General features: G+C 43.9%; 1 protein-coding gene across 1 annotated transcript in view; it reads left to right on the top strand.

The window, feature by feature from the left end:
- The window catches only part of LOC309401155 (sodium channel protein type 5 subunit alpha-like), a 97,929-nt gene that overhangs the window by 36,341 nt on the left and 40,514 nt on the right, over positions 1-21,074 (top strand). The window contains exons 15-18 of the mRNA XM_081970180.1: positions 1,553-1,681; positions 5,275-5,398; positions 7,246-7,400; positions 10,004-10,177. Coding sequence (XP_081826306.1) covers positions 1,553-1,681; positions 5,275-5,398; positions 7,246-7,400; positions 10,004-10,177 — 582 coding nt within the window. The remainder of the gene's footprint in view (positions 1-1,552; positions 1,682-5,274; positions 5,399-7,245; positions 7,401-10,003; positions 10,178-21,074) is intronic.

Below are 21,074 nucleotides of genomic sequence, written 5' to 3'. Positions count from 1 at the left end.
GGAAAAACACTAGAGGGTCAGGACTGATTCATTATGAACTGGCTTTGCTGCTTACCTGAAGACAAAATTATTGTCAGAAATTGCAAATCTGGCATCTGACAAAAGCGTTAAAATGTATAACTGTTTCCTATGCACCTTCTCTTTTTTATTATTTCACAATATCTACTCAGGTCTGTCGGCAGGGAGGCTGGTAAATAAATTCTAGGAAGATGCACATAACAAACTGTATCATCCTTTAATCATTTTGCAGGCCTCTCAGGGTGACTATAATAGTGAGATGGATGGCCCATACATTTAATAAATAAAACTTATTTCTTGGATAAGCAGCTGTTGCAACATATCTGGGGTGTCTAGAAAAATAAAAATGCAGCCACAACTATGGGATTAAAGCAGTGGTGAAATGCAATTTTTTTTACTACTGGTTCTGTGGGGTGGCATTTGCTGGTTCTCCGAACTACTCAAAATTTCTCCGAACTACTCAAAATTTCGGATTTCACCCCTGGATTAAAGCCTTTTTGTGGGTTTGTTTCTGGTTCCCTTTCTGGCAACATCCTTCGACAGAAGATTCAGGTGTGAGGATATTTGTTGGAAAATGGTACAGGTAGTTCTTGACTTACGATTAAAACTGAGCCCAAAATTTCCATTGCTAAGCAAGACAGTTAAGTGAGTTTCGCCCCATTTTATGACCTGTACTGACACATTGATTAGTGAAACACTGTTTAGTACCACAGTTGTTAAGCGAATCTGGCTTCCCCATTGACATTGCTTGCAAGAAGGTCACAAAAAATGTCAAATCACGAAGCATCCCTGGCCTGCTCTCGAGTTGCCACAAGAAAAGGGGGATGGGAAACTGATGAAGCAGCCACAAACAGAAGCACATTCAACACTTATCTCTCTTAAGGCTGTCTCTCAGGTTATCCACAGCAACTGGAGGGGGAGTGATCTCTACGGCCCTCGAAAGTTGGAGATTGTGATTTATGGCACACAACCTGGGAAACAGGGTCATAATTGGGCTGTAAATTGCATGGGTTCAGAGTTGGCTTCACTTGGGTAGGTGAGGACATGTTGCTCCTAATAAATAACTAATAATAAATAAATAAGTAATAAGAAATTCATCTTTTGAAGCTTGGCTCGAGGCTCATGATTTAATTAGGGCATCCATCAGAACCCTGACAAAAAAGCAATCACGTGACCCAGGACACTGCAACTGTCATAAATATGAAGCAGTTGCCAGCATCTGAATTTTGATCATGTGACCATGAGAACGCTGCAACGGCCGTAAGTGTGAAAAGTGCTCGTGTCACTTTTTCAGTGCCATTGTAACTTCAAATGGTCACTAAATGAATGGTTGTAAGTTGAGGACTACCTGTACATGGAAAAGAAGAAAAATAAATTTGGTCAGAATCCTGATTTTTAAACTCTGGGCAGGGGCATCTGTAAGGTTGGCACCTGCAAAAGAGAGTTGTGCCATGGATCATAGGACTGTGGCGGCCATTTTGGCAGCTAAAGCAACCTAGAAGTGATTTTAAATCCCAACTGTGGTGATTTTCAGCAGGAAAACCAGTTGCGCTTGAGGGGAGAAAAGGCCAAAAGCTGTGACGTCTGGAGCCGGACGTCAGAAATCCCTGAAGAAAGAAATGTACAAGTGAAAGTTGGACCCTCGCTGCACAAGGAAAAAGAGGTAAATACCACTCTCCAAACTACAGGCAAGAAAAATGCTGCCAACGTGATATATTGATAAAGTTCAGATGTAGGTGAAGGAATGACAGAATCTGGGGGCGGAGGCAAAAGAGGAATCAGCCTAGAACTGTGATAGAGAACCTACGGCCACAGGTGGCACACGGAGCCATATCTGCCGGCATGTGAGCATGTGTGTGCCGGCCAGATGATTTCTGGCCTACTGGAGGGCTGGGGGAACCCATTTCTGCTCTCCCCAGGCTTCAGGAAAGCCTCTGGAGCCTGGGTAGCAGTGGTGAGTTGCAGGCAGTATGCCCCGTAACGAGTCATCCAGAGCCAGCCCGGAGCACCAGATACCGTTCCGGTACGGTGCTCTGGAGGGCCCACCTGCCCGCCCGAGCTTCTTACCGGTCTTTTAAGTCTTCTGTGCTTCCGTGCACGACACATACAGCGCCTGCGTGACGCTCCATTGAGCAGCTGGAACATCACGGAGGCTCGCAGAGGCACTAAGATCCATGCGGACGCTGCCGGGCCTGTTCCAACCGTACTGATTGGAACAGGATCTGGAACCCACCACTGCTGGGGAGGGCAAAAAACCGGCCCAATGGGCCAACCGGAAGTTCGGCAATGATCCGTTTCCGGCTTCTGGAAGGCCTCTGGGGGACAGGGGGAGCCGTTTTCGCTCTGTAGAAAGCCTTCGGAGCCTGGAGAAGGTGAAAACTCCCCCTCCCGCATGGCTAGGGGTTGTCACGTGCTCATGTGCAGGTGGGTGGGGCACGTTGTATTGTGTGTGTGGGGGCAAGCGCACATGCACTGTTGTAAGCACATGCACAATTTTGGCAAAAAGGTTACAAAAAGGTTCGCCATCACTGGCCTAGAATCTCTAGCCACAAGTGGATTAAGTCCAACCTCCCCTTGTTCCATTTAACCTCCAGCCAGGCAGTGACTCTTCCTTGGGAAGATTCCTGCGTATAGGCTTAAACCAATTTGACCTTCACATGTGCACCTGATCTTTCATTCTCCCACATGGGAATTATCTGGGAGGACTATGCTGCTCAATCTTTTCCAGCCCATTTTATCTACCTGTAGGTCCTCAACTTACCACAGTCCATTTAGTGACTGTTTGAAGTTACAGCATCACTGGGGAAAAAAAAAACCTGACTTATGAACATATTTCACATGTACTCATTTCAGCATCCCCAAGGTCATGCGATCAAAATTCAAATGCTTGGCAACTGTCACATATTTATGACAGTTGCAGTGTTCTAGAGTTATGTGGTCACTTTTTGCAACCTTCTGACAAGCAAAGTCGATGGGCAAGCCAGGTTCATCTAACAACCATGTTACTAACTTAACCATTGCAGTGATTCACTTAACAATTGTGGCAAGAAAGCTCATCAAATGGGGTAAAATTCACTTAACAACTGTCTGGCTCAGCAACAGAAATTTTGGACTCAATTGTGATCATAAGTCGAGGACTAGCTCAATATAGGAAGGGTTGAGCCTTGAGCTTCTGCTGACGTGCCGGGGACTAGGTAAAGCTAATAAACGAGGATTATGATGATATCCACAATGAAGTGGTCATGAGGATTGCCTATTGCGACTACAGAACCAAATTATTTTGAAATGAGTTAGTTGAAAAGGAATACCGGCGGTCCTCAACTTACAACCATTTGTTTAGCAGCCACTTGAAGTTACAATGGTAAGAAAAATGTGACTTATACCATGTCAGGGGAAATTTCACCCTGAGCTAATGAGGTGTGAATCGACGGCTTTCCAAACAGCATATCTTCAGAAAAAGCGAAAATAAAAACCCGAGAACATGTTCTAATGAAAAACAAAACTTTTAATATGAAAATAAGAAAATAAACAAATCTATCTAATTGTTACATTTTGGCAAGAGCAATTATCGTCCACCTTCTTGGCAGGCGAACAGAAGATCAAAAGTAAAGAAGTCTCTGGAATGTGTGTGAGCAGGCGCAGTACATCACTTGCTGATAAGGCCAGTGACCTGCGCAATAAATTCTCAGTTCAGCTAGCAAACAATTAACGCAGTGACATACCAGGCCTTGAATGAACCGGTAGCAGAAATTTTGAGTAGTTTGGAGAATCGGTAAATACCACCTCTGGCTGGCCCCGCCCCATCTATTATCTGCCTCCTGAGTCCCAGCTGATCTGGGATGGGGAAATGGGGATTATGCAGTAACCTTCCCCTGCCATGCCCACCAAGCCACACCCACAGAACCGGCAGTAAAAAAAAATGAATCCCATCACTGCAACTTCCCCATAAATATGTCATCAAAATTCAGATATTTGGCAGCTGGCATGTTCTTTACAGCATCCTTGAGTCATTTGATCACCATTTACAACCTTCCCAGCCTGCTTCTGACAAGCCAAATCAATGGGAATAAGACAAATTTGCTTAACAACCACACAATTCACTTAATTAAAGCGATTTGCTTAACAACCATGGCAAAAAAAGATCATAGAATCAGGCATAAATCACTGAACCATCTCTTTCCTTAGCAACAGAAATTACTTTCCCAATTATGATCATAAGTTGAATGCTATCTGTACAGGAACCAACCAGAATCCCTATAGTTAAAGGAGATTGTTTCAGGGGCTGAATTCAATCTCAAGAGGAATTTTCAGGTCGTCCTCAGCTTATGACCAGAATTGAGCCTGACGTTTCTGTTACTAAGCGAGACATTGGTTAAGTGAATTTTGGCCCATTTTATGACTCTTCCTGCTGCAGTTGCTAATTGAATCATGCAGTTCTCAAGTTAGTAACACGGTTGTTAAGTAAATCTGGCTTCCCCATTGACTTTGTTTGTCAGGAGGCCACAAATGGGGATCAGGTGATTCTGGGCCACTGAAACTATCATAAATATGAGCCATTTGCCAAATTTTGATCACGTGACCATGGGGATGTTGCAACGGCTACAACTGTGAAAAACAATTGTAATTCACTTTTTTTCAGTGCCCTTGTAACCTTGAATGGTCACTTTACAACTAACTGTTGTAAATCAAGGACTACCTATTTTAACTAAGATTTCGCAGAGATCAAAATCTGCCTAACGCATCCATGGATATGTTCTGTGATTTGGCAATGGCCTTTGAGAAAATAACACATCTGGTTTTGGTTTAAAGGGTTACATTCTTCAAATTACTTTTGCCATTTGAGACCAGATCACTGCAGAGCAGGGGGTTGGGCTAGATGACCACCAAGGTGCCTTCCAACTCCGTTACTGTTACTTAGAACCACCACTTTCCATGTTTAAAAAATAGTGGTGCCTTCTGTAAGCATTTGATCCAGGAATGCCGAGGGACATCTGACCCGAAGTGTTGGATTGGGTAATGCATAGGCACACACAGGCTTAACGGTAACAACAGCCCTTTATTAAGTACAACAAGTGAGAACAATCCAGCGAAGGTTGAGTCTGACAGCAGCCCTTTTATAGGGAGCTGTCAGACCCTTCGACCAATAGGATTAAACCTCTGTTCCCGCCGTAACAGAGGACCTTGGTGGAAACCACTGTAGTTAGGGCAAGTATCTAACACAAAGGAAACATCTGCTCTATCTTTTTGGTTTTGTAGAATGCCGACTCAACCAGTTGCTCAGAAGGCAGCACTGTGGATCTGACAGACCCAGATGAGTTCCTGAAGAACAACTCGGAGCTTGATGAGGATTTCAAACAACCGGACAACTGTTTCCCAGAAAGTAAGGATCCCCATGACAGATTTATATCATTTAACAATCATAAGGATGCGACCGGGGACATCTGTGGGTCAGAATCTACAAGATAGTGAGCATGACATTTGTAATTGAATCCCCACTTCTCATGTATGTTCAAATGTACAGGTAGTCCTCAACTTATGACTGGACGCCTAGCAACCACTTGAACTTAAAACAAACCTTCTAAAAATGCTTTTGATCCACTTCCAGGGGTGGGCTTCAAAAACTTCAGCAAGGGATTCTCTGCCCGATTGCTGGGTGGGCATGACCATGGTGGGCGTGGCCTAGTTGGCCTCCTGCACAACAGCAGGAGCGGCGTTTTTGCTTTCCCCAGGCTCCAGAGGCTTTCATCGAGCTTCTGGGAGGGGAAAACTGCTTCCCCCAGGCTCCCAAGGCCCTCTGGAGGCCATAAACAGGTCCATTTATGGCCTTCTGGAACTTCCTGGGGGCCTGTTTTTCCCCCTCCCTGAGCCTCCGCGTGGGCTCTCCACCTACCTTGTATCCAAAACGGGCTAGCCATACCCTTACTGGGAATCGAACCAGGGCTGTGTTGCATATTAGGCCAATGTAATTGCCACTAAGCCACAGGCTTTCTTCCTTATCAGCTAGGCCAGGGAAATAGGTATGTATTTGTGTTACAACCCCTGGTATGCCCAAATATGGGAGGGAGCTCATTACTCCCCCTTTCTGTCATTCGACTAATCACAGAGGACATATATATGTATATTTATATATTTATATATAAATATATATATTTGCCAAAAATTGGCATTTGCTTCCATTTTTGGCAAAAAAAAAAGCCTGATAGGAAATAATTGGTTCCCTTAATGACTACAACATTCAGTTGGCCACTTTAGGACTGTGGTGTTAACGACCACTGCAAAAAAAATGTGCTTTCTCAAAAGACAACTGGACTTTCTTGGTTTTTTCTTGAAGATGTTTCGCTTCTCATCCAAGAAGCTTCTTCAGTTCTGACAGTCCAGACAGTCAGAACTGAAGAAGCTTCTTGAATGAGAAGTGAAAGGCCTTCAAGGAAAAGCAAAGAAAGTGCAAATTGCCTCTTGAAAAAGCACCTTGGCAGGTATATCGCCAAGTTCATCCAATTTTTTCCACCTTTAAAAAAAAAAATCTAATATAATCTAATCAACTTTTCTGAAAATAGATATTTGACTTTGAACTATAGAAAGGTATTACAGTAGGCCTCGACTTACAACTGTTCATATAATGATCATTTGAAGTTACAATGTCACTGAAAAAAGTGACTTATGACTGTTTTTCTCATTTATAATTGCAGAATTCTCATGGTCATGTGATCAAAATTCTGGTGCTTGGCAACTGGCATGTATTTATGATGGTTGGCGTGTCCCTGGGTCATGCAATCCCCCTTTGCAGCTTTCCCAGCTGGCTTCCAATAAGCAAAGTCAATAGTAGAAACCAGATTTGCTTAATGAGTACCTGATTCATTTAATAACTGTGGCAAAAATGTCATAAAACTGGGCAAAACTCACTTAACGACTGCCTTCCTTGGCAATGGAAATGTTGGGGTCAGTTCTAGTTGTAAATTAAGGACCACCTGTACCCCTATGAACCTTATAAGTTTTTCCCTCTTCATCAATTCAAGCTACAATTGCTTTTGAACATGTCTTCATCCAGAAATGATGGTTTTCATCATCCCAGATAGCATGGCCAACTAGATTAGTCATGTCTTCTCAGAGAGGTTTACCAAGCATCTTGAAAGACAGGATGTGGAGCTAAAAAAAATATTATTAAGCTGTTCATGATAATTGCGTTAGCTCAGTAATCTTGCATTGTGACTTCAATGTCTCTTTCAGGATGCGTTCACCGTTATCCTTGGTGTACCGTGAATACGACAAAGTTTCCAGGGAAAACATGGTGGAATTTAAGAAAGACATGCTACCAAATTGTGGAACACAACTGGTTTGAAAGCTTCATTGTGTTCATGATTTTGTTAAGTAGTGGAGCGTTGGTATGTTAACTCTTTTTTCTTTAACATTAACTGAAGGAGAAAAAAAGGAGAGTACATTGTCATTTCCAATAATAACCTTGATAGTTTTAAGATGCAAGGACTTCAACCATAGACAAATTCCTTGTGTGTCCACTTGGCCAATAAAGAATTCTGTTCCATTCCATTCTATTCTATTCCTATTCAATCCCATTTCTACATTCTATTCTATTCTATCCCATTTCTACATTCTATTCTATTCCTATTCTATCCCATTTCTACATTCTATTCTATCCCATTGCTACATTCTATTCTACTCTTTCTACTCTACTCTACTCTACTCTACTCTACTCTACTCTACTCTACTCTATTCTACTTTCTATTCTATTCTATTCTATTCTATTCTATTCTATTCTATTCCTATTCAATCCCATTTCTACATTCTATTCTATCCCATTGCTACATTCTATTCTATTCTTTCTACTCTACTCTACTCTACTCTACTCTACTCTACTCTACTCTACTCTACTCTACTCTATTCTACTTTCTATTCTATTCTATTCTATTCTATTCTATTCTATTCTATTCTATTCCTATTCAATCCCATTTCTACATTCTATTCCATTCTATTCCATTCCATTCCATTCTATTGTACTCCATTCTATTCTATTCTATTCTAACTCCCAAAATTCCCCAGCCAGCATACTATCTGGGAAATTGTGGGAATTGAAATCCACTCATCTTAAAGATGTTGAAATTGAGAAACAACTGATGTAGACAAATACAGATAGTCCTCAACTTATAACAGTTTGTTTAGTGACTGCTTGAAGTTATAATGGCACTTGAAAAAAATGACCTATAATTGTTTTTCACACTTTATACAACCATTGCAACATCCCCATGGTCATGTGATCATAATTCAGATGCTTGGCAACTGACTCGTATTTATGACAGTTGCAGTGTCCTGAAGTCATGTGATTCCACTTCTGTGACCTTCTGACAAGCAAAGTCAATGGGGAAGCCAGATTCACTTAACAACCATGTTACTCACTTTACAACTGCATTGTACAGTGGAATTCACTTAATAACTATGGCAAGAAAGGTCATAAAGTGGGCCAAAACTCGCTTAATGGTTCCATTTAGCAACGTAAATTCTTGGCTCACTTGGGGTCATAAGTTGAGGACTACCTGTAAACAAAAGAAGGGCAGTTAGCTTTGTTAAAAATCTGATCTGCTTTTTTTTAGGAATAACACAGCTGTCTGGATCTAACCCTACTCATTCTCTGATTCTTTCAAAATAAAGCTCATTGTTTTGGGGAACTGGTTGAATGTCTAATCTAGTTTTAATGGGAAACCATTTATATACACCTGCTTCCTTTCTAGTCTGCTTTTAAATCTAATTAGTTTTGATATTTTTGTGCTTTCACTATCTTCCTTTTAACTTTTGTACTATGTGTTTTTTAGTGCTGTACGCCGCCCTGAGTCCTTGGGAGAAGGGCGGCATATAAATCCAATAAATCCAAATCCAAATCCAATTAGAGTCATATCAAAATGGGCTTCTTTCATTTTATCAGTGTTTAGGATTTGCTTCAGCACCTTATTATCAATAGTCAATGGGGGAGAAATGGATGATAGCTGCGACTGAAAATTGAATCTCCCTTGGATAGTTCATGGTTCTGAAAAACGTTTCTACAATGTGACAAAGATGGGACAAATATTGCTCCATCTTTGCCAGCAGAATAGAAACTTTCTGGAACCCTAGAAAGATAGTTTGAAAACAGCACAGATAGTCCTTGACTTATGACCATTAATTTAACAACAGATCAGGGGCGCTGAAAAAAAGGGACTTCCTCAATGTTACAATCATTGCAGCATTCCCATGCTCAAACAATGGCTATGTGGGAGCTTGGCAATTGCATTATATTTAAAACAGTTGTAGCATTCAAGGTCCATGCCATTGCAGCTTGTGATTTTCCCAGCTGACAAGGTGGGGGAGTTCCTGACTCACTTAATGATTGCACAATATATTTAGGAGTTGCATGATTTCCTTAACAACCAGGTCATTTGGACATTGAAATGTCACCCCAAATGTGGTCATCAGTTGAAGTCACAAAAGGGGATCATTGAGAAATTTAGTCTTAGGGAATGTTATAGGCATCAGTAATTTTAGACACACCAAGTTGTCAGTCAAATTTGATTGGTTTTGTGACACCATCACATGTGTTACAAGAGCCTTAATTGGCTGAGAACATTGAGAGATAGAATGGAAAAGGAAAGCGGATTAAAACAGTAGCTAAAGCAACAACAAAAAGAAAGAATCGCTGTTATCAGAGGAAAACATAAAGGGGGTTTATTTATTTTTTAAAAAGTTAGAAATTTCACAGACTCTATTTTTTCACCCTGATTTTTCATGGATTTTCTATTTATATTTGCTATACCTTCCTTGAATTATATCTAATGTTCCAGCAGTGTGTGTATGTGTGAGAGAGAGGGGGGGGGAAGGGGGAGAGGGAAGGAGAGGGAGGGGGAGAGAGAGGGAGAGAGATGTATAAGAAAAATAGTAAATATAGTAATGCATTTAATACTATTCTGCAAATATAATACTCATATGTCCATTCTTATCTCAGGCATTTGAAGACATTTACTTGAGTGAAAGGAAGAATATTAAAACCATGCTGGATTATGCTGACAAAATCTTCACCTACATATTTGTCTTAGAGATGTTGCTGAAATGGGTGGCTTATGGATTCCAAAAATACTTCACTAATGCTTGGTGCTGGCTTGATTTCCTGATTGTAGATGTAAGTATTGCAGCTGAAATGGAATGGATCTCATCGCGTTCTAAGTGAGCATGAGTCGATTGCCAAAATCTTGGGACAATGGAGCCAACACACTGAAGATTTCACCTTAGATGGCCCACATATTGTTCATGCTACAGCACAGCATATTCATATTCATGCTTAAGGCACTCAGAGCATAGATCTTGTTAGATTGGGTAATGGATAGGCACACACAGGCTTAACGGTAACAACAGCTCTTTATTAAAGTACAAGAAGTGAGAACAATCCAGCGAAGGTTGAGTCTGACAGCAGCCCTTTTATAGGGAGCTGTCAGACCCTTCGACCAATAGGATTAAACCTCTGTTCCCGCCGGAACAGAGGACCTTGGTGGAAACCACTTTAGTTAGAGCAAGTATCTAACACCCCTCCCCTCTTGGATAGAATAATCCTACTTGTTACGTAGTCACGCAGGAAGGCGGGCTTTGGGGTAGCTCTGCCTGACCTGCGCAGTTCAGTAGGAGGGGTTTCCTTGGACAGGTCGGACGGAACTGTTTGCTCCGCATCTCCGCTTGGTGGAAGCTCCTGGAACCTTTCACAGGCCGCGGCTGGAGCTTCTAGAGCCTGTTCACTCGAAGCTTGCTGCGGGCCTGCAATATAACCAGATAAGTTTCCCAGTACACTCGGGCTTGAGCTGGCCGTGGAGAGAGGGAGTGTTTGCTCCGTTTGGGTAGGGCTTTGGCTAACTCATGCAGGAATTACCTCTGGTTGTCTAAGAGTGGAGTTGGAGAGGTGGCCACGGAGTTGGTCAATATGCCTTCTCCAATTCCTACCGTCCTCAAGCTCTAGGAGGTAAGAGCGAGGGCCGGTGATGCCTATCACTATGGCAGGAATCCACAGAGTTCCCCCGGCATATTTGTGGGCATATGCCGACTCCCCTACGCTAAACGTCCGAATCTTGCTTGTGGAGTCTGGGGGCGATGAGGCAGAATAATTGGGGTGTAGCCGGTCTAAGTGGGATCTTAGCCAGTGACCCATGAGAAGCTCAGAGGGGCTTCTCCCTGTAGTGGCACTGGGTGTGATGTGCTGAATTAGCAAATAGTACAATACTATACAATACAATACAATACAATACAATAATACAATACAATACAATACAATACAATACAATAATACAATACAATACAATACAATACAATACAATAATACAATACAATAATACAATACAATAGTAGAGTTGGAAGGGACCTTGGAGGTCTTCTAGTCCAACCCCCTGCCTAGGCAGGAAACCCTATACCGTTTCAGACAAATAGCTATCCAACATCTTCTTAAAGACTTCCAGTGTTGGGGCATTCACAACTTCTGGAGGCAAGCTGTTCCACTGATTAATTGTTCTCACTGTCAGGAAATTCCTCCTCAGTTCTAAATTGCTTCTCTCCTTGATTAGTTTCCACCCATTGCTTCTTGTTCTACCCTCAGGTGCTTTGGAGAATAGTTTGACTCCCTCTTCTTTGTGGCAACCTCTGAGATATTGGAATAATGCTATCATGTCTCCCCTAGTCCTTCTTTCTCTTAAGCTAAACATACCCAGTTCCTGCAACCGTTCTTCATATGTTTTAGTCTCCAGTCCCCTAATCATCTTTGTTGCTCTTCTCTGCACTCTTTCTAGAGTCTCCACATCTTTTTTACATCGTGGCGACCAGAACTGAATGCAGTATTCCAAGTGTGGCCTTACCAAGGCATTATAAAGTGGTATTAACACTTCACGTGATCTTGATTCTATCCCTCTGTTGATGCAGCCTAGAACTGTGTTGGCTTTTTTGGCAGCTGCTGCACACTGCTGGCTCATATTTAAATGGTTGTCCACTAGGACTCCAAGATCCCTTTCACAGTTACTACTACTGAGTATGGTATCACCTATACTGTACCTGTGCATTCCGTTTTTGTTGCCTAAATGTAGAACCTTACTCTTTTCACCATTGAATTTCATTTTATTAGATAGTGCCCAATGTTCAAGTTTGTCAAGATCCTTCTGTATCTTAAGCCTATCTTCTGGAGTGTTGGCTATTCCTGCCAGCTTGGTATCATCTGCAAATTTGATGAGTTCCCCATTTATTCCCTCATCCAAATCATTGATGAAGATGTTGAAGAGTACTGGGCCTAAAACAGAGCCTTGGGGTACTCCACTGCATACTTCCCTCCATGTAGATGCAGTTCCATTGAGAACTACACGTTGAGTGCGGTTGGTCAGCCAGTTACCAATCCATCTGGTGGTGATGCTGTCTAACCCACATTCTTCTACTTTATCTAGTAGTAGGTTATGGTCTACCTTATCAAAAGCCTTACTGAAGTCCAAGTAAACTATATCAACGGCATTCCTCTGGTCCACTAATTTTGTCACATTATCAAAGAATGCAATAAGATTAGTCTGGCATGATCTGTTTTTGACAAATCCATGTTGGCTTTTGGCTATTACTTTGTTTGCTTCTAGGTGTTCGCAAATTCGTTGCTTGATTATTTTTTCCAGAATCTTTCCTGGTATTGAGGTTAGGCTGATAGGTCTGTAGTTTCCTGGATCTATTTTTTTCCCTTTTTTGAAGATGGGAACCACATCAGCTCTTTTCCAGTCCTCTGGTAGTTCCCCGGTGTTCCAGGATCTCTGAAAGATATAATTCAGTGGTTCTGAGATCTCGTCTGCTAGTTCCTTCAGAACTCTGGGGTGTAATCCATCCGGTCCTGGTGATTTGAACTCATCTAGGGTAGACAGGTGCTCACTTACCATTTTCTTCCCTATTTCAATTTGTGTTCCTAATTTTGTGGTGCTGCTTTTGATAGGTTGGACTGTTTTATCCCTTTGTGTAAAGACAGATGCAAAACATGAGTTAAATAGTTCTGCTTTCTCCCTGTTGCTTGTCACCTTCTTGCCACTTTCTCCTAGCAATGGACCAATTGTTTCCTTAACTTTTTTCTTGTTTTTAACATGTTGGAAGAAGCTTTTTTTGTTAATTTTTACTTTTGTGGCAAGCCTTTCTTCATTGTGAGCCTTAGCTTTCCTCACTTCATCTTTACAGGCTCGGGCTATTTGCTGATATTCTGCCTTAGTTATGTCCCCCTCCTTCCACTTTTTATACTTACTTTTTTTGTCTTTCAGTTTGTCAGATAGTTGTTTATGCAGCCATGCTGGTTTCTTTTGGGAGCTGTTGTTTTTCTTCTTCATTGGTATTGTGTTAGACTGGGCTTTTCTAATCTCATTTTTCAAAATTTCCCAAGCTTCTTGAGTTGTTTTCCCCTCGAGGATTCTCATCCATGGAATTTTTCCCAAGCTCTCTCTAAGTTTATTGAAATTAGCTTTCTTAAAGTCCAAGACTCTAGTTTGACTTTGTTCTACTACTTGTGTTTGGATAATGTTGAATTCCAATATTGCATGGTCACTTGCCCCCAGGGTTCCTATGGCTTCAACACCTTCTATCATTTCCTCTCTGTTAGTGAGAATTAAGTCCAGTATGGCTGATCCCCTTGTTTCCTTCTCTACTTTTTGGAAAACAAAGTTGTCTGCTAGGTTTGTTAGGAACCTGTTGGATCTTCCACTTGGTGCAGAGTTTGTTTCCCAGTTGATGTCAGGGTAGTTAAAATCTCCCATTACTATTGTGGTGTGCTTCCTACATACCTTAGTTAGCTGACTAGCAAAAAGTTCATCTTCTTCCTCTGCTTGGTTGGGTGGCCTGTAGTATAGACCTATGGCAATGTCATTTCCCCCACAACCTTTAATATTGACCCAAATGCATTCAAGATAGTTCTCATTATTGTTGTGCTCTATTTCTGTAGAGACATAGTTATTTCTTATATATAGTGCAACTCCACCTCCTCTTTTATTTGGTCTATTTCTTTTAAATAATTTAAATCCTTCTAGCTGTATGTTCCATTTGTCAGTTTCATCCCACCAAGTTTCTGTAATGGCAATAATATCATATCTGCCCTCTTTTACTTGAATTTCTAATTCTCCCTGTTTATTCCTCATACTCTGTGCATTGGTATATAGACATTTGAGTCCATTTTGATTGACCTTGTGTTTACTGTCTACATAACCTGTATTATGCCTGACTGCCCCTATTTTCTTGCCACTTGTGTGATTCATGCACATGGTATGACAATCACTATTACATGCTTGGTTTTGCTTGACAGCAGGAGTGATAATCTTACCCACACACACATCTATGTTACATGCATTTATAACCCTATGAATTTTAGTTTGCTGGGGACAGAGATGTTCTGTATCTATTAATTCTCTGTCCCCGCTCTTCAGTTTAAATGTTTATCAAGAAAATCTGTGAATTTAATGCCAAGTAACTCAGTTCCTTTCTTGGATGGGTGCAACCCATCTCTTTTGTACAGTTTTTCATTGGACAAGCTACAGGCTTCATGACTAATAAAACCAAAGCCTTCCCTTTTACACCACTCCTTTAGCCAAACATTAAACTCTGCTACACGCTGGCCCTTCCCTTTTTGTTCCTTATATACAGGTAAAACCTCTGAAAAGATAAGCCTACAACCTATACTATTAAGTTCATACCCCAAGTTCTGGAAATCATTCTGCACAGAAAGTACATCTTTCTGGGATAGATCATTAGTGCCAAGATGTATAATAGCATCAACGTCACAGTCCTTACTTGCATTCTTGACTATCTTAAGAATACGCCTCTTGTCTCTGCTGGCAGTAGCACCTGGCAGACACCTGACCTCTTTTAAAACCTCCTTATCCTCTCCTAAATTAACATCTCTTACAATTGAATCACCAACCAGAAGGTGACTTCTCTTTTTACATACCTTGATCTTCTTCTGCGACTGATGTGTGATACCTGGTTCCCCTTTTCGCCTTTCCGAAGAAAGTTCTTCATTTTGGACCACGATCCCCTGCTTATTTGAGTCATCATTATCACAACTGCCTTGACCTATCTCTTTAGTGTCCCCATTAAGGTCAGCAAGGGCACTATATCTGTTCTGCTGGGTCACAGCAAAAGCTTTGGGTTTATGGTTCACAGCTCTCAACCTGCCAGATCCCACAGTTGTCCAGACAGCTCTTCTCCTGCAAGATCTTTGTGGCAGAGGGGGCTGATAGTGTGGCTTCACCATAGAGTGGAATGGCTGACGTAGACACCTAGTTTCTGCTTGGAGAGCACAGATTACAGATTATAGATAGGTAATCTGCCTATGTAGACTCGTAATTTGTTTACAAAGGGGACAGTATCCAAATTTGAAAAGAGTACTGCGAAAGACAGGTGCAAAACAGCTATTACATTGAACTAAGCCAGTCATTTTGAAATAAATAAAATCACAATCTCAAACACACTAATCCAGAATGTATTGCTATTTTGGTTTATAGATATATGAGTTTAAGGGCCCCCACCTCAGTGTCTTTGTCTTGTGACTCACCCCCTCCTTCTCTCCAGCAGCTCCAATCCTAGCTTCAGGAAGCTTCAAATGATATGGAGTTTAAGGGCCCCCACCTCAGTGTCTTTGTCTTGTGACTCACCCCCTCCTTCTCTCCAGCAGCTCCAATCCTAGCTTCAGGAAGCTTCAAATGATATGGAGTTTAAGGGCCCCCACCTCAGTGTCTTTGTCTTGTGACTCACCCCCTCCTTCTCTCCAGCAGCTCCAATCCTAGCTTCAGGAAGCTTCAAATGATATGGAGTTTAAGGGCCCCCACCTCAGTGTCTTTGTCTTGTGACTCACCCCCTCCTTCTCTCCAGCAGCTCCAATCCTAGCTTCAGGAAGCTTCAAATGATATGGAGTTTAAGGGCCCCCACCTCAGTGTCTTTGTCTTGTGACTCACCCCCTCCTTCTCTCCAGCAGCTCCAATCCTAGCTTCAGGAAGGTTCAAATGATATGGAGTTTAAGGGCCCCCACCTCAGTGTCTTTGTCTTGTGACTCACCCCCTCCTTCTCTCCAGCAGCTCCAATCCTAGCTTCAGGAAGCTTCAAATGATATGGAGTTTAAGGGCCCCCACCTCAGTGTCTTTGTCTTGTGACTCACCCCCTCCTTCTCTCCAGCAGCTCCAATCCTAGCTTCAGGAAGCTTCAAATGATATGGAGTTTAAGGGCCCCCACCTCAGTGTCTTTGTCTTGTGACTCACCCCCTCCTTCTCTCCAGCAGCTCCAATCCTAGCTTCAGGAAGGTTCAAATGATATGGAGTTTAAGGGCCCCCACCTCAGTGTCTTTGTCTTGTGACTCACCCCCTCCTTCTCTCCAGCAGCTCCAATCCTAGCTTCAGGAAGCTTCAAATGATATGGAGTTTAAGGGCCCCCACCTCAGTGTCTTTGTCTTGTGACTCACCCCCTCCTTCTCTCCAGCAGCTCCAATCCTAGCTTCAGGAAGGTTCAAATGATATGGAGTTTAAGGGCCCCCACCTCAGTGTCTTTGTTTTGTGACTCACCCCCTCCTTCTCTCCAGCAGCTCCAATCCTAGCTTCAGGAAGGTTCAAATGATATGGAGTTTAAGGGTCCTCACCTCAGTGTCTTTGTCTTGTGACTCACCCCCTCCTTCTCTCCAGCAGCTCCAATCCTAGCTTCAGGAAGCTTCAAATGATATGGAGTTTAAGGGTCCCCACCTCAGTGTCTTTGTCTTGTGACTCACCCCCTCCTTCTCTCCAGCAGCTCCAATCCTAGCTTCAGGAAGCTTCAAATGATATGGAGTTTAAGGGCCCCCACCTCAGTGTCTTTGTCTTGTGACTCACCCCCTCCTTCTCTCCAGCAGCTCCAATCCTAGCTTCAGGAAGCTTCAAATGATATGGAGTTTAAGGGCCCCCACCTCAGTGTCTTTGTCTTGTGACTCACCCCCTCCTTCTCTCCAGCAGCTCCAATCCTAGCTTCAGGAAGGTTCAAATGATATGGAGTTTAAGGGCCCCCACCTCAGTGTCTTTGTCTTGTGACTCACCCCCTCCTTCTCTCCAGCAGCTCCAATCCTAGCTTCAGGAAGCTTCAAATGATATGGAGTTTAAGGGCCCCCACCTCAGTGTCTTTGTCTTGTGACTCACCCCCTCCTTCTCTCCAGCAGCTCCAATCCTAGCTTCAGGAAGCTTCAAATGATATGGAGTTTAAGGGCCCCCACCTCAGTGTCTTTGTCTTGTGACTCACCCCCTCCTTCTCTCCAGCAGCTCCAATCCTAGCTTCAGGAAGCTTCAAATGATATGGAGTTTAAGGGCCCCCACCTCAGTGTCTTTGTCTTGTGACTCACCCCCTCCTTCTCTCCAGCAGCTCCAATCCTAGCTTCAGGAAGGTTCAAATGATATGGAGTTTAAGGGCCCCCACCTCAGTGTCTTTGTCTTGTGACTCACCCCCTCCTTCTCTCCAGCAGCTCCAATCCTAGCTTCAGGAAGCTTCAAATGATATGGAGTTTAAGGGCCCCCACCTCAGTGTCTTTGTCTTGTGACTCACCCCCTCCTTCTCTCCAGCAGCTCCAATCCTAGCTTCAGGAAGGTTCAAATGATATGGAGTTTAAGGGCCCCCACCTCAGTGTCTTTGTCTTGTGACTCACCCCCTCCTTCTCTCCAGCAGCTCCAATCCTAGCTTCAGGAAGCTTCAAATGATATGGAGTTTAAGGGCCCCCACCTCAGTGTCTTTGTCTTGTGACTCACCCCCTCCTTCTCTCCAGCAGCTCCAATCCTAGCTTCAGGAAGCTTCAAATGATATGGAGTTTAAGGGTCCCCACCTCAGTGTCTTTGTCTTGTGACTCACCCCCTCCTTCTCTCCAGCAGCTCCAATCCTAGCTTCAGGAAGCTTCAAATGATATGGAGTTTAAGGGCCCCCACCTCAGTGTCTTTGTCTTGTGACTCACCCCCTCCTTCTCTCCAGCAGCTCCAATCCTAGCTTCAGGAAGCTTCAAATGATATGGAGTTTAAGGGCCCCCACCTCAGTGTCTTTGTCTTGTGACTCACCCCCTCCTTCTCTCCAGCAGCTCCAATCCTAGCTTCAGGAAGGTTCAAATGATATGGAGTTTAAGGGCCCCCACCTCAGTGTCTTTGTCTTGTGACTCACCCCCTCCTTCTCTCCAGCAGCTCCAATCCTAGCTTCAGGAAGGTTCAAATGATATGGAGTTTAAGGGTCCCCACCTCAGTGTCTTTGTCTTGTGACTCACCCCCTCCTTCTCTCCAGCAGCTCCAATCCTAGCTTCAGGAAGCTTCAAATGATATGGAGTTTAAGGGTCCCCACCTCAGTGTCTTTGTCTTGTGACTCACCCCCTCCTTCTCTCCAGCAGCTCCAATCCTAGCTTCAGGAAGCTTCAAATGATATGGAGTTTAAGGGTCCCCACCTCAGTGTCTTTGTCTTGTGACTCACCCCCTCCTTCTCTCCAGCAGCTCCAATCCTAGCTTCAGGAAGGTTCAAATGATATGGAGTTTAAGGGCCCCCACCTCAGTGTCTTTGTCTTGTGACTCACCCCCTCCTTCTCTCCAGCAGCTCCAATCCTAGCTTCAGGAAGGTTCAAATGATATGGAGTTTAAGGGTCCCCACCTCAGTGTCTTTGTCTTGTGACTCACCCCCTCCTTCTCTCCAGCAGCTCCAATCCTAGCTTCAGGAAGCTTCAAATGATATGGAGTTTAAGGGCCCCCACCTCAGTGTCTTTGTCTTGTGACTCACCCCCTCCTTCTCTCCAGCAGCTCCAATCCTAGCTTCAGGAAGCTTCAAATGATATGGAGTTTAAGGGCCCCCACCTCAGTGTCTTTGTCTTGTGACTCACCCCCTCCTTCTCTCCAGCAGCTCCAATCCTAGCTTCAGGAAGGTTCAAATGATATGGAGTTTAAGGGCCCCCACCTCAGTGTCTTTGTCTTGTGACTCACCCCTCCTTCTCTCCAGCAGCTCCAATCCTAGCTTCAGGAAGCTTCAAATGATATGGAGTTTAAGGGCCCCCACCTCAGTGTCTTTGTCTTGTGACTCACCCCCTCCTTCTCTCCAGCAGCTCCAATCCTAGCTTCAGGAAGCTTCAAATGATATGGAGTTTAAGGGCCCCCACCTCAGTGTCTTTGTCTTGTGACTCACCCCCTCCTTCTCTCCAGCAGCTCCAATCCTAGCTTCAGGAAGCTTCAAATGATATGGAGTTTAAGGGCCCCCACCTCAGTGTCTTTGTCTTGTGACTCACCCCCTCCTTCTCTCCAGCAGCTCCAATCCTAGCTTCAGGAAGGTTCAAATGATATGGAGTTTAAGGGCCCCCACCTCAGTGTCTTTGTCTTGTGACTCACCCCCTCCTTCTCTCCAGCAGCTCCAATCCTAGCTTCAGGAAGCTTCAAATGATATGGAGTTTAAGGGCCCCACCTCAGTGTCTTTGTCTTGTGACTCACCCCCTCCTTCTCTCCAGCAGCTCCAATCCTAGCTTCAGGAAGGTTCAAATGATATGGAGTTTAAGGGCCCCCACCTCAGTGTCTTTGTCTTGTGACTCACCCCCTCCTTCTCTCCAGCAGCTCCAATCCTAGCTTCAGGAAGGTTCAAATGATATGGAGTTTAAGGGTCCCCACCTCAGTGTCTTTGTCTTGTGACTCACCCCCTCCTTCTCTCCAGCAGCTCCAATCCTAGCTTCAGGAAGCTTCAAATGATATGGAGTTTAAGGGTCCCCACCTCAGTGTCTTTGTCTTGTGACTCACCCCCTCCTTCTCTCCAGCAGCTCCAATCCTAGCTTCAGGAAGCTTCAAATGATATGGAGTTTAAGGGTCCCCACCTCAGTGTCTTTGTCTTGTGACTCACCCCCTCCTTCTCTCCAGCAGCTCCAATCCTAGCTTCAGGAAGGTTCAAATGATATGGAGTTTAAGGGCCCCACCTCAGTGTCTTTGTCTTGTGACTCACCCCCTCCTTCTCTCCAGCAGCTCCAATCCTAGCTTCAGGAAGGTTCAAATGATATGGAGTTTAAGGGTCCCCACCTCAGTGTCTTTGTCTTGTGACTCACCCCCTCCTTCTCTCCAGCAGCTCCAATCCTAGCTTCAGGAAGCTTCAAATGATATGGAGTTTAAGGGTCCCCACCTCAGTGTCTTTGTCTTGTGACTCACCCCCTCCTTCTCTCCAGCAGCTCCAATCCTAGCTTCAGGAAGCTTCAAATGATATGGAGTTTAAGGGTCCCCACCTCAGTGTCTTTGTCTTGTGACTCACCCCTCCTTCTCTCCAGCAGCTCCAATCCTAGCTTCAGGAAGCTTCAAATGATATGGAGTTTAAGGGTCCCACCTCAGTGTCTTTGTCTTGTGACTCACCCCCTCCTTCTCTCCAGCAGCTCCAATCCTAGCTTCAGGAAGCTTCAAATGATATGGAGTTTAAGGGCCCCCACCTCAGTGTCTTTGTCTTGTGACTCACCCCCTCCTTCTCTCCAGCAGCTCCAATCCTAGCTTCAGGAAGCTTCAAATGATATGGAGTTTAAGGGTCCCCACCTCAGTGTCTTTGTCTTGTGACTCACCCCTCCTTCTCTCCAGCAGCTCCAATCCTAGCTTCAGGAAGCTTCAAATGATATGGAGTTTAAGGGCCCCCACCTCAGTGTCTTTGTCTTGTGACTCACCCCCTCCTTCTCTCCAGCAGCTCCAATCCTAGCTTCAGGAAGCTTCAAATGATATGGAGTTTAAGGGCCCCCACCTCAGTGTCTTTGTCTTGTGACTCACCCCCTCCTTCTCTCCAGCAGCTCCAATCCTAGCTTCAGGGAAGCTTCAAATGATATGGAGTTTAAGGTCCCCACCTCAGTGTCTTTGTCTTGTGACTCACCCCCTCCTTCTCTCCAGCAGCTCCAATCCTAGCTTCAGGAAGCTTCAAATGATATGGAGTTTAAGGGCCCCCACCTCAGTGTCTTTGTCTTGTGACTCACCCTCCTTCTCTCCAGCAGCTCCAATCCTAGCTTCAGGAGCTTCAAATGATAGGAGTTAAGGCCCCCACCTCAGTGTCTTTGTCTTGTGACTCACCCC

Source organism: Natrix helvetica, assembly GCF_964273705.1.
Source record: "Natrix helvetica genome assembly, chromosome: Z".
NCBI classification, from domain to species: domain Eukaryota; kingdom Metazoa; phylum Chordata; class Lepidosauria; order Squamata; family Natricidae; genus Natrix; species Natrix helvetica.
Note: the sequence above shows the minus strand (reverse complement) of the source record. Positions and strands in the feature narration are given on the sequence as shown.